This window comes from Protomyctophum parallelum (genome assembly GCF_964188405.1).
Source record: "Protomyctophum parallelum genome assembly, chromosome: 3".
Lineage (NCBI taxonomy): Eukaryota > Metazoa > Chordata > Actinopteri > Myctophiformes > Myctophidae > Protomyctophum > Protomyctophum parallelum.
Window position 1 is genome coordinate 40,247,544 of NC_139698.1, and position 17,271 is coordinate 40,264,814.

A 17,271-nucleotide genomic window follows, 5' to 3' on the forward strand; every position below is an offset into this window, starting at 1 on the left:
AAGGCTGCAAGGGCTTTTTCAAGGTAATTAAAGTTTCAACCTTCGTCTCTCTGCCTTTGTCATCAATCTAAATCAAGGGTTCCCAAACTTTCTTATGTAATATGTGGCAATTTTTACAAAAAGGTCTTAAAAGTCATTATATTGTCACTTTAGAAATGTGCAGGTACGCTTAATGTTCCACATTAAGCTAATCATCTGGGGACCGCACAATATCATTTGGGGACCACCCTTGGGGCCCCGACCCCCAGTTTGGGAACCACTGATTTAAGTCATCATTGCTAACCACGCATGCACGCACGCACGCACGCACACACACACACACACACACACACACACACACACACACACACACACACACACACACACACACACACACACACACGCAGTGGTTGCCAACTCTTCAGAGGTACATATTTAAATGTGGGTGCAGTCATTTTAATATTGTTGTCCACAAGGTTTACCACTTCTTTCCCTGTCATTGAAGAGTGCTCACTGTAAAGGCAGCACCTGCAATGATCGTCTCCCTTAACTGAGATGAAAAGCGTGTTTATACATTGACATTTTGTGTGTGTGTATGTGTGCGTGCGTGCGTGCGTGTTTGTGTTGCGTGACAACAGAGTGATAGAAATACATATCCTCTCCGAGACAGCCAGGGAAAAGTGCCTGCTACGCTTGATACGCAACCACAGAAATAAAAGTGTGGTAAGAGGGCTGTGCAATTGGAATGCTCCCTGAAATCAAAGTTTACTTTGAGCCTGTTTATGGTCTAACAATGGCCACAATTTAGTACGATATGGTCCTATATGAGTCAGTTTGAAATTCCGCCTGGCGCATTTTGACTGTTGTCTCACATCCTATATCGGCCCGCGCGCGCGCACGCACGCACGCACGCACGCACGCACGCTCGCTCGCTCGCACGCACGCACGCACGCAGGCTCGCACACACACACACACACACACACACACACACACACACACACACACACACACACACACAATACATCACCATGAGCCAGATTTGAGTCAAACAGATCTTTCACTTTCCAATTTCCCTGAGAGTCTGCAAATCATGCTTATTGCTTAATAACCTCTATGAACCAACAACAAGTTGCACAATTCAGTTTTATCCCTTCATATGTCCATATTTCTTTACGGGTAGCTGCACACAGTAAAATACTCAGTGTTCATTTAACTGAGTGAAAACGTGTAAAGGGTTCATTTGGATCCAGTCTCTGAGAGAAAGAGAGAAATTAAGGGGCAGAATAGACAAGGGTACAAACATTGAGATAATTGAATAATGCCTCTGGTAGGTGGAAATGAATTATCCCTCTTTCCAATTAGTTTCACAATTTGTTTTTATTTAGTAATTAATGAAAGCAGTGTCTGGTGGCAGGACGCTGCAGGCTGTAGGAACACACACGTGCACGCACGCACGCACGCACGCACGCACGCACGCACGCACGCACAGCACGCACGCACAGCCTGTCAAATCTAACCATGTCTCCTTCATGCACACGCGGAGTGCAACCAACCACATGCACACCCACTGTCATCCTCGTTCCTTTTCATATTAAAAATATTATTTTTGAGCAGTGTCTATTAATCCGTTGGTTTTATATCCTCTATAATACTTCTTAATAAATCTTATAATTTTTAACTCTTTTTCCATAGTCATCGAATCATAGTGTTCGGGGAATCAACCCTATATATTATTATATAGTACAATTTTAAACCGTTTCACTTTGCACTAATGTTACCTCTTGAACAAATAGCCATTGCTCTGTGAGGTTTGTTTCCACAATGAAAAGGGTCACTTGTAAATATATGAACTTTCATTCACTAGTTAATAGCATACTTTGAGGAAGGTTTTGCTAAATTACTGTGGCGAAATATTAAAACTTAAAAGCCATAATAATTTTGTGAAAAAAGCTATACTTTATAAATATTATATTATTTCATCAACATGGCATCCCTATTTTGGAAAAAGTAAAAAGTAAATCAAAATCAAAAACAGCTAAATCAATCTACAAAACCACAATGTGATGAGATGCGACATGTTGTAAACATGTAGATTGGTTATTGTTGCTTTTTTGAAATACGCTTGCTGAAGTATAACATAATTAAGTAATTAAGTAGTTTAAAAAGCTTGTCTTTGGCTACATCAGGATATAAAGAAAGAAAGAGAGGAAGAGAAGAACCATTCAGTGGTGAAAAGACCAAAATGTACAGAAGCTTATGATTTTCATTTTATTCAGTGAAGTAATGTACATGCAGTATGTATAATCCATCTACAATGAAACGTTGAAATAATGAAATAATATAGTAAAAAACAAAAATAAATATTTTCTACCATATAACGCTCCAGCAGCACATTTAATTAGCAGCGGACAGCGGTGAAGAGTTAGTCATACTGCGTGTGGAGAGACAGGGAGAGACGGGGAAGTGTTTAAGGATCAGAGGGGAGGAGGCAGAGGGGGGTGGGGGAGGGAGTGGGGGAGGGGGGACATCCCTGAAGGCTTTTAATTTAAGACAGAGCTATTAGCACATGTTACATGTCATGAATCTGTCACTGCATGCCTGTGCGTCGTGCGTGTCTGCGTGCATGCATGCATGATTGTGAGTGTGTCATGTCTCGTGTGTGTGTGTGTGTGTGTGTGTGTGTGTGTAGTATGTGCACCCTTCAGTGCCCATATGTAAATCCCTAACATGTAATTTTGATTATGACAATATTTGGGTTTTGTTCAGACCTTAAATCTTGATTACAAATATGAATTGCCTGAGAGAGTTCTGTTGCTCGTCCCAAATTCATATTTTAGTGATTGTAGAGTTTGATCTCCATATACAATTTGTTTGGCTATTGATCCTGTTGATAAAAAAATCTCCTATTTAATGAATAACAACAGGAATTGGATCAGTGAATACATCTATGCAGTGGTCCTCTGTGGTTGAATGTCCAAAACCATTGAGCTCCCCTACATAAATTGGTTCCATCAAATTATCATCTAGGTTTGGGTAGACTATAAACAAATCAATTTCTGAAAGTGGACAGAATTTCAGATTTTTGTGGGAAAAGCTTCCCACAAAAATGTGTTGGAAAACATCTTGTTTCTTGACATTATATTGGTCTTGTTAATGCTATCTCATTAATAATAATAATAATAATAATAATACCAGCACTGTCTCACTCCCCAAAGTGACCTGACCAAACGCCAACATGTGCCTTGAATGGGGAACTAGGCATATGACCTTTCAGGACTTATGTCCAGTTTTGACGATCCATAGGGGGAAAAAAGAAAACAATAGTTAAAACTGATAATAGGCAAGATGCAGTCGCTGTGCTGATCCAGACAGCTGTCATATCAACACCATGTTTAATTTAGACTTCTATACTCTTAAACGGATGCTTTTCTTCACGACCGGATTAGTTTTGGTAATGACCATAAGTGCATAACTAACTTATCCTTGCACACATGGGTCATTGACCATTTAAGAGACGAGGGGAGACAGTCGCGGCGATCAAGGATGTCATGGCAACGCCTCTCATCCAGTGCGGGCCCCCATTATACGCCAGTTCCGCCCTCACGCCGGAGCATATTGAATAATTGGTGTGTTATTGGTCTCCCGGGGGAATGGGCATGGGTGGCGTGAGGGCTTCATAATTGGATTTATTTGTTTTGATGTGTTTTAAAGAGGGATGACTGACCCACAGGCCGTGTTGCCGTTTGTCCAGCCACACTGTGTGACACACACACACACACACACACACACACACACACACACACACACACACACACACACACACACACACACACACACACACACACACACATTCACGGAGAAGCACCTGCTTTTGCGCGGCGCAGGCTGATTTCGGTTTGATCGATCCTCGTGCCTAAATTAGGCTATTTGACAGTATAAAGACAAACTAATTATGTTGTGGTATTTCCCCCATTCTTCTCAGATAGCACCATTGTGTGCTATACACTTGGTGGTGCGCACGGGTCCAGACAGTGACAAGTAAACGGGACGAGACAGATAACTCAAACAGAACTACTGCTGTATAACTCTGTTATTATTGTCTTCAATCCATGAGAGGGGCGCGTTGAGCCCCGCGCGGCCCGTTTCTGATTTCATTTTAATAAGGTCAGTAATAATCGCGCGAGCCAGCCAAGGAGAAAACCGCTCCCGCAGGCCCCATTGAGGAGCGCGATGTGCGAGTCCCCGGAGGTGCCACGAGCTGACCCGCGAGCTTCACAAGCAATCTGATCACGCGGCTCCGTGGTCTCCCTGCAGTCTCGTGGGACCCGCCTCGGCACGACACACGTTTTATCCCCATTGTCAGCTCTGTCACTAATAAAATTGTCCCTTCCTGCAGGCAAGGCATGTTGGGGAAATTAATTTTATCTAATTATACTGATGTCACCGTTGCCTTTCAGCGCGTAATTAAAGTCTGACCTGCGAGGTACCACTCTCATTGTTTGGAGGTGTAAAAAAAATATATAAATTAAATTAAACAAATCAACTGCATTTTGGTGGATGATTGTGTCCCCCCACCAGTGAGTGTTCAGATGGCTGATATTGTGTGTGTGTGTGTGTGTGTGTGTGTGTGTGTGTGTGTGTCTACCCTCCACAGCGCACGGTTCAGAAAAACGCCAAGTATGTGTGTCTGGCCAGTAAGAACTGCCCTGTGGACAAGAGGAGACGGAACCGCTGTCAGTACTGTCGCTTCCAGAAGTGCCTCAGTGTCGGCATGGTGAAGGAAGGTAAGACATATACACACTCTTATCATTAGTTTACTGTGTACAGTGCTATCTATAGATGTATGCCTGGTGTCACTGCCAAACCCTAAAAGCCTAGATTTGACCCCAAGTCTGCATGCTCCAGCATTATCTTTAATCAGGATATAATAGACGTTAATAGTGTGGCCTATAGCTCAGTCACAGTCATCCACTCAGCTCTCTATTGGCCCCATTAATGTAAGAATAATGGGACGTCTCATCGCAGAGAGGGACTCCCCCTATCTTGAGTAATATATACCTGCACCGTGACACGAGTAAGCCTGTTTCTTATAGTTAAGCCAAGGGAGTCACTTAGGAACCCATCCTGTTAAAAGAGTCTCTTAGTGACCCACTGTCCTTGTTTGTGAGTCCTGCACCTGTGTCCTGGCTGGCCAGCATCCTGCCACACCTGACTGCTCTCAGATTTAGCTGTGATGTGTTCATGGAAGCAGCCTAGCGCCCACACTGGCAGCAGGCCCACCCAGCTCTTTCAGTCACCATTTCACTGAGGTTTCTCACCTACACATCTCAGACACCAGAGTATCAGGTGTATAGGCTATACAAAGCACACGCACACGCGTGTGCACACGCACACGCGCGCACACACGCGTGCGCACACACACACACGCGTGCACACACACACACACGTGCACACACACACACGCGTGCACACACACACACACACACACACACACACACACACACACACACACACACACACACAATCCACTTCACTCCACTGCCATCTGCTGGCTACTATGGCTAATATGTAGGGATTGCATGAAATAGAGGCAAATTCATGGGAAAGTAAGTCCTGCTCACTCACTGCTTGAACCCTTTGATATATAGAAACAACAACAAACTATTTCATTTGATCTCTGTCTCTGTTTCATCTGCTTTTGTCTGTCTTTCTCTGTCTGTCTCTACTTCAGTGGTGCGTACTGATAGCTTGAAGGGACGTCGGGGTCGGCTACCCTCCAAACCAAAGAGCCCCCTGCAGACGGAACCATCGCCCCCCTCTCCGCCCTTAAGCTTGCTCTCTGCTCTGCTCAGAGCCTACTCCCACTGCACTCCTCGGGACCTTGACTACAGCCAGGTAGGCTACTCCTCCCTCACCTACAGTACGTTGACATGCAGTATATCTAGTGACTACAGCCAGGTACTACTCCTCCCTCACCTACAGTACGTTGACATGCAGTATATATAGTGACTACAGCCAGGTACTACACCTCCCTCACCTACAGTACGTTGACATGCAGTATATCGCTGCCGGGTTGGGTTCCAGTGGATCCAATGTAGTTATTATTTAGTCTCAAGCTATTACTTTTCATTGATTCAATATTTATAAAAGCCATAGACAGAGTTAACCACCTTCACTTCCACTTTCAAAATGTTTCAAAAATAGCATAAATAGCTTCAAGCTTGTGAGCTTGTAGATTTAGTATTTTGCTCTGCACGACACTCTTGTATGGCAAAGTAGGGCATTAATTTACGAAAAAACAAAAAGTTTAAATATAGAGAATAGATCATGTACATGTACTAATTCATTATCCATGCGTTATACAATCATATTAAATATATCATCTTATTTATATTATCCGCATCAATCTTACTGCAGGGATGCACATGGGATTCTATATACGGTACATTCTTGTACAAACAATGTCACTCACCACTGTCCATGTTACATAGCGTCTACATAATCCATAATAACATGGCTGTCGAGGTTACCAATGTTACATAGCGTCTACATAATCCATAATATCCATGGCTACAACAAGCCCTCCGCTCGGTCTTTCTCACATCGCAACTTTCCATAACGCATATCCAGTCGTCGGCAGGGCTAAGAACTTTGACTAAATCACTCCCAAGCCAAACTTTTATTTCTCCATTCTTTTTTATTTCGTTTTTAAACTTCTCTAGTCCACTCAACTCCACTGTGTTGTTGACGGACCCATTGCCATTGACTAATTTGTGCCTGATGGAAAATGATGTAATATTAAAAAGCTGAGATTTCACACTTTTTAAGGGCTATCATAGGCCTATAGATATAATTAATTTCCTACATTATTTCACCCGGGGTTTATTCAATATTAATAATTATATTTGATTGACCCAAATCCACCAAAACTGTGGTTATCCGGGCAACCGCGGATATATACTCACGTGCCTCGTGAGCTAATCAAAAAGTAGCCCTTCATCATGCAGCTTTGTGAGGACCCTCTCTGTCGACTCTCTGCCCCTCACAGTTCAGTGCCGCCGACCCTCCCTCGTCCTCCTCAGACGCCCAGCACATCCAGCTCTTCTACAGGCTGCTCACGGCCTCCATGGAGACCACGCGATGCTGGGCCGACCGGCTGCCGGGCTTCTCCGAGCTTCACCGCGATGACCAGAACCTGCTCATAGACTCCGCCTTCCTGGAGCTGTTTGTCCTGCGTTTGGCCCACAGGTGAGGGAGGGGGACCGGGGGGGGGGGGGGGGGGGGGAGTAGGACCGCATTGGAGATGAGAAATGCGAGGAGGATGCCTGGAATGAGAGAATTACAACAAACTAGAGAGACAGTGTATGAGGCATCATGTTAGTTCCTGCAGGAGTCCTATGCCAAAGCTGTAATCAGCTGTCAGTCTGATGAATGAATAAGTGTTTGTAATCAGCCACGCTTTTCTACACGACAATCACAGCCCATTCTCATAACAAGGTGGTCCACATACATATGGCTCCCTCCTACACTGGACCTCTGCTACTAGTACTACAATCCTGCATTACACACTGGATCTCTGCTACTAGTACTACAATCCTGCATTACACACTGGATCTCTGCTACTAGTACTACAATCCTGCATTACACACTGGATCTCTGCTACTAGTACTACAATCCTGCATTACACACTGGATCTCTGCTACTAGTACTACAATCCTGCATTACACACTGGTGGCAAAGGGTTCCTCCACCACTCCAGCCTCCAGCTTTCTATTTCAGAGTATTGCTTCATATTCCTAATATATTCTGATAATCAATGCTACAGAGTGCAAAGGTTTGAAATAAGTGTGATACTGATTTGAGGTCATATCGATCGGCCCTATAAGTCAGAAGTGTAATACATGAAAAACTCTACAACATACCCGTAAAAATATGTAACAACTCACTTGCATTACTTTTACTTGTCATTTAATTCATGTTAGTTGCATGTGCCTGGTGTAGCCGACCGCTCTTGTGTTGGCACATCTCAATTTAGGAATTGAGCAGAATCTCCAGAGTAGGAGGAGTGGATGTGAGTAATCGCCATATGAACCAAATAATGAATGGAGTCTGTAGCTATGACAGCAGCTACACCCACAGAGTTCCGCTGCTCTTGTCTGATATCTGACGCACAGAGAGCTCTGTGTGTGCTCTGCAGGCTACAACTGTGCCAACATTGTGAACTGCGAATTGACAGGATCAATTCCATCTAAAAGCTAGTCAGCTGAGGAACTGAATAGAACTATTATGGACAAAAAAATTATATATTCAATTCAGCTGACTGAAATATAAATGGAATTGACTGAAACCTCATTGACCTCTTGTGTTCAGTGAGCACCCAGTGTCTTGTGCATGTGTGTGTGTGTGTGTGTGTGTGTGTGTGTGTGTGTGTGTTTGCGTGCGTGCGTGGATACCTGTGGTGCCATTATGGCTGCCCCAGCCTGTATTTGCCTCTGCATTGCCCTGGGTTACCGCTCTGCCCCTCCGAGGCATGTGGCTGGTTAAATTTATGGGACGGAGGGGGGTTGGGGTACAAGCTCATCCTTTTGTGTGGGCCGTCGTCTGGGTCAGAAAACCAACACGGTCAGTCACACAAACACACTTGCCCGCACAAACACTCACCACACACTGGTGATGTAGGATCGCAACATTTTCCTCCGGCCCCCATTGTAGAGCCAGGTGCATGGTGGGTAGGGGATAGGCGGTGGCATAGCACACTCAGCAGGAGAGCACAAGAGACAGGGACACTGACTCACTCTGAACTGAGGAATCTGAAATGTCTCCATCCAACTACGCACGCAGTCACACGCACGCACGCACCAATGCACACACACCAACTACTCTCTGCCCATCAACTAAACTCCCACAAAAGAAAGAAATCACACACAAGCACAGCACTGTCTTACTTTCTCCTTTTCCGTGAGAGTGTGGGATGTGTTCACGCACGCACGCACAGCCTATCACAGTGCTGATGTGGCCTTGTGCTGACCCTCTGCTGAACCCACATGCCTCCCCCCCCCCCTCCCCACCAGCCACCACCGCCCCTGCTTCCCGTGTGTGCAGCTGAGTACGTTTGTATGTGTGCTTGTTAGTGTGAGAGAGTGGAGTGCCGGATGCGTGTGTGTGTGTGTGTGTGTGTGTGTGTGTGTGTGCCAAGTTATGTGTGTCGAGTAAATTTGCTCCGCTCCTCTGGGAGAGGCGTTGTACTAGTTTGGGCTCTGTTACTAAACAGTTTCAGTAGTTATTGGTTGATTGCTGTGGTGATGGTGTGTAGTCGAGGGGTACAAATCCAGCTGTGTGTGTGTGTGTGTGTGTGTGTGTGTGTGTGTCTTCCGTCTCTACTCCTTTCCTTTTCAAATGATTACACCTGTAAACCAGCGATGTGACAATGAAGAAGTTGAAGACGTTGTGTGGAAAATCAGAATCAGAATTTCAACCTTGTTTGAACCACAGAAAATTTAAAATAATTTTAGGCAGCAGTAAGTAAGAGATGGGGCAATAACTACAATAAATAATTCCTTTGAGCAAGGCAGTGGTTCCCACATTTTTCAGGTTGAGAGAACTTGAGACCCAAAAGAGAGATTAGAGATTTGCAATCTACAATCACACTTAAACATTTGTTTTCTATTTTATTACATTTATTTGATTTTTCGTTAATTTCTTCATGAAATTACCGGTACTAAAAAACAAACAAACAAACAATAAATAATTGAATTTGTTTTGAACTCATTTTTTGGAAATATTTTTTCAAAATGTTTTGAAATAATAATTAAAAACAAACAATGGGTCCCGAGTCCCGACCCAGTGTTTGGGAACCAGCTGCCCTGGCCTATGTTCTCCAGTGGAGCAGTTCAATTCAACAGTGGTTGCTAATGGTCATCCTGGAAGCTCCTAGGTAATCTATGTAAACGTGAGAATGTAAAGCTCACAGACCTGACAAAGCACATGAGCAGTCAGTCGATACAACACCTGACAAGGATGAACATTTTAAACTTTTAAAAGTTTAAAAGTTTAAAAATAGACAGAGGTCTGCATTATCCTATCACTGTCCCTTTGACTGGATGTCAGCCATTGCTGCATACTGGATGTTTTACCATGATAGCTTCCACCTCTCTAATCTGCTACTACAACAGTAGTTAGGCCACTACATTAGGCTGTGAAAAAGAGGGAGATTTTCTGAGATTTAATATAACAGCCTATCCTAAACAACACCACCACCATACAGAATAATACAATAAATAAGTAAAAGTAATACATTAAAATACATTTTAAATAGACTTCATTGCATAAGTAACAATTTAATAAATTAATAAAAAATATGAAATGTAAAAACAAAAAAGTGATCAAAAGTCGACATAAAAATGGTGTTCTGTGTGTGTGTGGGTGTGTGTGTGTGTATGTGTTGATAGCTATTAGAATATGGCTGTATTGGGGTTAGAAAGGGTTTGCACCAAGCCAAATGACATAGCCTACGTGTATTTGTTCTTTTTTTGTGGGAACGGTTAATTTAAATCATTTTCACTCTTCAGCAGGAAACTGAGCAGAAAGGGTTTGAGCGAGAGCATGTCGCTCGTCAGGCAGGGTTAAAAACAGGGAGACTCGATCCCGCTAGAATTGGGATCGTTGGCAAGTATACTTCCAGAACCATTACTTATTATTCTCTCCAGGGCTCAACACCTCCATCCATTCGCTCTCATCTCTCTTCCTGCCACTTCTCCCTCTCTCTTTCTCTGAATGAGTTTCTTCTTCTCTTCAGTCCAGCTTCCAATGTCTGAGGAGACTTCTTTTCTGGCAGCTTGTGCTCAATGAGGCCATATGTCTGAGTCTGAGACTCTGAGTGACTGTATTTGTGTATGATCGACTGAGCTTTGTATTTTTCTGTCGAGGTGTGTGTGCGTGCGCGCTCTGCTGAGTGGGGGTGGAGTCCCTCTCTTAAACTATAATGAGGATAATTAGACACACACGGTATTTCATCTCCTTCTCATAACTGTTAAACCATCGGAGAGCAAATGTTTGTACAGGGTGTAATTTGAGGCTTGCCCTGTTTACCCCATTCATTCACTCACTTTCTTTATTTTGCTCTCTCTCTGTTCTTTCTCTCATCTCTCTTCTCTTTAACCAATGCTCATTTTTACCAATTTTCCTTCCGTCTCTCTTCTCCAGATTTCCCTAGCCTCTCCCTTTATTTCCTCTCTCTTGACCCCTGTCTCTCCCATGCTAAATATGTTGATTCTCTGCGATAGCAGTTTTTTAAATGACGGAATTTCAATATATGGGAAGCTGTGCTTGAATGTAGCGCACTAATAGAGAACAGTCATTTATCCCATCCTACGCTCACCCATACATACACCATTCTCCCTCTCCGTCTCTCTCACGTGCCCTCTCTCTCTCTCACTCTCTCTTTCCATACATCCCATCCTCAACATTGGCGCAATGGGACGGTAGTGTGTCGTGAGTAAATGATGGTTAAATACATCTGAGAAGGTTTTTCATATCCTCATTAAGGCTCTGTGTTTCCACTGCACACCACAAGCATGGGCACATTAAACCAACAATTCACCTAAACACACACACACACACACACACACACACGACGCCAAGTATTCACACAGCAGCCCTCTGCCCTAACCCTTCACCCCACACAGCCACAAGGAAACGCAGGAATGTTTTAAAATGCTATAATTTGGAAAATACAACCTTAATCAGCTGCATGCCTGTGTTTGATCTGTTTGTTTGTGTGTGTGTGTGTGTGTGTGTGTGTGTGTGTGCAGTGTGCACTGCGCAGCAACTGCCACTTTTTCTCATTGTAGTTATTTTAATTGTTTCCTTTCCCTGTGTCTTTGAACCTATTTGTATTTACTGCACACCGGTGAAAGAGTAGCTTTTCAGCAGAACAGAACTCAATCTGAATTAAATAGATGTTTATTTTTTTTAATCGTAGACCATCAGGCTTTGGATCCGGTGAGTTTAGATTCACTCACACAAGAGTCGCTCCAGAATAGGGATGCTAGGTTTCATTTGCTATGTTGTGGAAACATTCAAACATTGGCTATACTTCCAGAAAAAGAGAAAAAATAAATCCTGTACTTGTATCTCTCTGGTCTTCTCCCAGGTCCATGCTGTCAGAAGACAAACTGGTATTCTGTAACGGCTTGGTGCTGCACAGGTTCCAGTGCCTTCGTGGGTTTGGAGAGTGGCTGGACTCTATCCGGGACTTCTCCACCCATCTTCAGAGCCTAAACCTGGACGCTTCTGCCTTTGCTTGCCTGTCTGCCCTGGTGCTGCTTACAGGTAAATGAATGCACAGGATATCAAGTCAAGGGTTCAAAAGAGGAGATTGTTTTTAATAAAATACATTTCTAAAGTTGAATGCAATGAATGAACAAAGTAAGGGTTTCCTTGCATAAAAACGAACGTATCTGTATCATAAAAAAAACACAACAACAAAAGTAGCACACATAACAAACAAGTACAAGGAAAAAACTTTTCTTTAATGTATTTATACTAGGGCTTTCACTTCTAGTGATTTTTAATAGTTGACTATAGTTGCCTATAGTTTACTAGTCGACTTGTTTCAAACTAGGACTTTCAAACTAGGAAGGGTATGGCCTGGTCAGCCTGCAATGGCATGCATAAGATCTGGACATCCCAGCTTAGTAAGATGTTAAAAGTAAAAATATTTAGGACGACCGTTGAGCCGATTCTACTCTATGGCTTCGAGACATGGACACTTTCAAAGAAACTAGAGAAACGGTTGGATGGCACTTACACCGGCCTTCTAACGAGAAAAAAATCTGTCTTGGAAGAGGCACCCATCGACTAATCTAATATACGGCAACCTTCCCCATGTTTCTTCACTAGTCCGATCCAGAAGAACACAGTTTGCCGGCCACTGCTACAGAGCTGACAATGAGGTTATATCTTCCCTTCTTCTCTGGAGAACTGCCTCAAAGCAGACCAGAGGTAAAAAAACTGTCGTTCCCTGATGTCATCGCTAGGGACACATGCATCAGTAAGCAGGAACTGGGGATGGCAATGAAGGACCGGGAAGTCTGGCATGGCATTGTGAAATCCATGATCTCGACTGCGGTCGAAAAATGATGATGATTTGTTTAACTAGGCCTACCTAAACAAAATATATTTTATATAATATTTGTAGGCCTACATTTAAAAACTGTGTACATTGGTGAAAAAAAGCCCCTTTTTTTCCTTTTTCTTATCAACTAGTCAACTAGTACCAACGAGGTCAACTAATGGATTTACTAGTCGACTAGTTGCTTAAAGCCCTAATTTATACTTATCGCTGCTGTGTGCACACAAATACAGACATCCATCCCCCCTCCCCTTGCTCTCCTTTGTCCAGAGATTTGCCTTTTGCTCATTCAGTGGGACAGTGATCAGGTGGATATATGTCCACGTTGACGTCATGGATGCTCTCAAATGCACCCCTGTATACATACGTGTTCAGTGTTCACACACCTCCGCTGGCAATATGAACTCGATACCCAGAAGCACCTGCTGCACCTGTCACACACCTGCCCCTCTAATCAGTGTGCAAGTGTGAACAACTTGGACACACACATTCGCACACGTGAGTGCGCCCAACAGTGCACGTGACTAGGCTAGAAAAAAGCCCCTTAGTTAGGATGTCAGTAAACAAGACAGGCATATATTTAATTCCATGTGTGCCCAAGGTAGAGAAACGCCTTCAATTAGGTTCACTCATCTCAGAGGTCATTCTCTCCTGCTCCAAATGTTACATTTGTAGTGGTTGCAATACGCAATACGCCCCCCCCCCCCCACACACACACACACACGTCTCTTCACCTCAAGCCCCCTCCCCTGGTCTCACTGCTCCACCCCTATCCTCCTCCCTCTCTGGGGGAGCACTTAACTCTGTGCCTGATCGACCAGCTCACTGTGGAGCGGGCTCCGGAATGGCGTTTGTGCTGCTCTCAGTGGCAATCCGCCACCTCGACCAAGCACAGCGCGCACTGCCACCGCAGAGCCCACTGGAGCTACCGGGGGCCATCGACCGCTTCAGAGTGGCCTGTGCAGAGAGGCGGGCCATCGATCCCTCTGTAGGAGCCTGTACGGAAAGAGAAAGAAAGGACGGGGCGACTGGAGAGGGAGGAGAGAGAGCGTGTGGCGTGTGAGGGGGCTGAAAGTCACGGTGAAAGGACGGCTGGAGTGGCTCTGCAGCGCCAAACACAGAGCTTAGAGTCACATAAACAAACAATAAATAAGCCTCAGATAATGGATACTTCAAACTGAGTCCAGTCTTACAGCCTCCTTTCCCTGCAGAACATGCAGTTTTTGTGTGTGTGTGTGTGTGTGTGCGTGCGTACTGTAGTGTATGCACATCGTGCATACACATCGACTGGACACCCTGTTCTCTGCAGAATGAGTTAGTGTCACATTAAGCCTGGTACGGGTGCCAGTGGAGTTGCTATGGGCAGCGGAGCATGCGTGTGTGTGTGTGTGTGTGTGTGTGTGTGTGTGTGCTGTGTGTGTGTGCTGTGTGGTGTGTGTGCTTGCGTGCACGTGTGTGAGACTAATTTAATTTGGCTGCTCACATGACCGAATAATCGGCTAATTGTTGAACACTTGTGTTTTTGTCAATGTCTTAGATGGCAGGCAGTATTTGTGTGCCTTTCCGCTGTGTGTCTTTGTGTGTGCGTGCGTGAGCGTGTGTGTACACAGTGTGCAGAGGACTTATTAAGTTAGAGAGTGTATTGATCTGCAGTGAGTGCGACAGGTTAAGGCCTGTTAAGAACATGAGCCATACGGGCTAATGAGGTGCAATTCAGTATAAAACAAGATGCACCTAATGCGCTTTCAGCTGAATGAGCCCTGGTGCACGTGTGTGTGTGTGTGTGTGTCTGACGTATGTTTTTTAATGTCTCTCTCTGTCTGTCCACAGAGCAAGTCCCAGGCCTGAAGGACTCAAAGCGGGTAGAGGAGCTGCAGAATAAAGTGGTCTGTTGTCTGAGAGACCACTTGGGCTTTGGCCTCTCCTCTTCCTCCTCCAAGGCCACGCCTCCCCTGGGCCGCGTGCTGGGCGTTAAGGCGGAGCTTCGCTCTCAGAGGACCCAGGGCCTCCAACGAATCTTCTACCTGAAGCTGGAGGACCTGGTCCCGCCCCCGCCTTTGATTGACAGGTTCCTGGACAATCTGCCCTACTGACATGTGGGCTGACTTCACTGACATAATGCACATGTCCTGTTTTAAGCCTTGACCCCTGGAGCACGCATACACATCCAGCGGAGAGCCGTCTCTCGCAGAGCAAGAGACAGAGAGCCAATCAAATGCTTTTCACTCAAAAGGGCAACCAATCAAGAGCGCTTTTCACTCAAAAGGGCAACCAATCAAAATGCTTTTCCCCCCACATATGAAAAGCAATTATCCAAAATGCTTTACCACGTCTTATTTAATCTTCCTGTAATTCCTCATGTGAGGAAAGGACGAGGAAGGTGAGGTGGACATCGGGAAAATTACATGAGACTTTTTATTGTCCTCTCTCAGGCTAGGTGGCAGCTCATCTAGATCAATAAATTGAGAAGAAAATAAATAAAAATAAAGACCACAAGCACATGTGTTCTGACCTGTCTCGTCCAGCCGTAGGATGTTGTTGGGGCGCGGAGGGAAGGAGTGGTGTCAGCGTGATGGATGCAGGCTCTGCGACAGAACATTTCAAATCTGATGATGTCCCAGGGAAACACGAGCTGCCACGTGGCTCCTATAGTTCCTCCTGTGAGAGGAGAGGCCGGGGATGTTTTGTTATTAAAATTCATCAGCAGACTGCATGTGCGTATGTGAGCATAGATACCACAGTGGCATCTCCAGGACAGAACGTCATAAGGAGGGGACACAGATCATTCATAAACATGTTGAAGTGGCCATGGCTCTTGTATCTAAGTGCAATTTCTTAAGTGCTATCTTATTAAAAAAGAAAAAAAAGGAACACAGAGAAGGAACTATTTAATTTCAAACTCTAAATTATTTTAATACTAAGACACAACCGGTACTGTCAGCAGCTCAGAGGCAGCAGAGAAAGAGACTCTATGTGGCTCTACAGAGCAATGGAGATACTGTGCACTAACGATTGATGACTGAGTCACCCAGACTTGAACTTGCTGTAGTATGTTTTCTTTTGGTCAATCCTTTATTTTTATTAACTCGTTTTGAAATTAGAGATTAAGTTGTATCATGGTGGAACGAACGCGAGCGAAAATTCGGCTTCTAAAGCACTTAACAGTTAACACCCCAGAGCGGGGAGAAAAGCACAGACACACACCCTACTTACCTGCTCCCTGTTGGAGGGAAGGCAGGGAGACAAGAGGGTGCTCGACAGATAGCTGTAAGGCCAGGGGTGAAACATTCCGCAGTCATGCTCTTTTTTTGTATTTGTTTCCATAGTGGAGGCCGTGTGAGAGTGTGGAGGACAATTGTTGCATACTGTCTAGGTGTGTATGCCTAGAGAAGCAGGATCATATGCATGGTGTGTTGTTAAGCTGTTACAGAGCTGTCTTAATGTCAAAGCAGCTCGACCTGTATTTGTGTCTCAGACTGTGGCTCGATGGGGATGTCCCCATGCAGGCCTCTACCACCCACTCACACACTCACGGCAGCAGTTTGAAATATGAAAAAAGAAAAAAAAGAACTATAGATATAAATATGAATATATATATATATATATATATATACAAAACTAATATTTTGAAGTGTTTTTAGCTTTTTCAAATATTGTGGTACGAGTTGTGCATTGTTTTTTGAAGAAGAGAAAGAAAAAAAGGAAAAAAAAGTTACTGTTTTTTCAATGTCCCTCTTTGGTTTGAGTTTCCTGTTCGATTATTTTTTTGTTTGTTTTTGTTTTTTTCTGTCTTTCTTTTTCGGTTCACTGGAGGTTCTGTTCAGCACTTTGGAAATCATAAACTAGTTCCGATTATCCGGCCCACGACGTGTCCAGCGTTTCTATGCTTGTTGTTTCAATGCTGTTTCACATTCAATGAAAACAAGCTGAACCCCAAGATTCAGATTGTGTATCAGACCTGTACAAGTGTCCGTGTGTATGCGCACGCTTGTGTGTGTGTCTATATGCGCGTGCATGTGCATGCATGGTCATGTTGACACATGGGCCTCTTGACAGGTAAGGGGCCTCCTCTCCGTCTCCCAAGGGACCACGGAGCTCTCAGAGAGAGTAGAGGGGGATTAAGTGGGCATGGCTGAGAATGAGGGTGAGAGAGGGAGGGA

The 17,271-nt window shown here is 44.3% G+C and overlaps 1 protein-coding gene across 5 annotated transcripts in view; it reads left to right on the forward strand.

Moving 5' to 3' along the window:
* nr4a3 (nuclear receptor subfamily 4, group A, member 3) overlaps window positions 1-16,972 on the forward strand; it is a 27,818-nt gene extending 10,846 nt beyond the window's left edge. For all 5 annotated transcript variants that reach the window (XM_083761367.1, XM_083761364.1, XM_083761365.1 and 2 more), the window contains 6 exons: window positions 1-23; window positions 4,634-4,763; window positions 5,711-5,874; window positions 7,028-7,227; window positions 12,131-12,309; window positions 14,942-16,972. The exon at window positions 1-23 is cut by the window's left edge and continues 798 nt beyond it. In XM_083761367.1, the coding sequence (XP_083617493.1) occupies window positions 1-23; window positions 4,634-4,763; window positions 5,711-5,874; window positions 7,028-7,227; window positions 12,131-12,309; window positions 14,942-15,204 (959 nt within the window). In that variant the 3' untranslated portion in view covers window positions 15,205-16,972. The remainder of the gene's footprint in view (window positions 24-4,633; window positions 4,764-5,710; window positions 5,875-7,027; window positions 7,228-12,130; window positions 12,310-14,941) is intronic.
* Window positions 16,973-17,271: the final 299 nt, after the last annotated feature.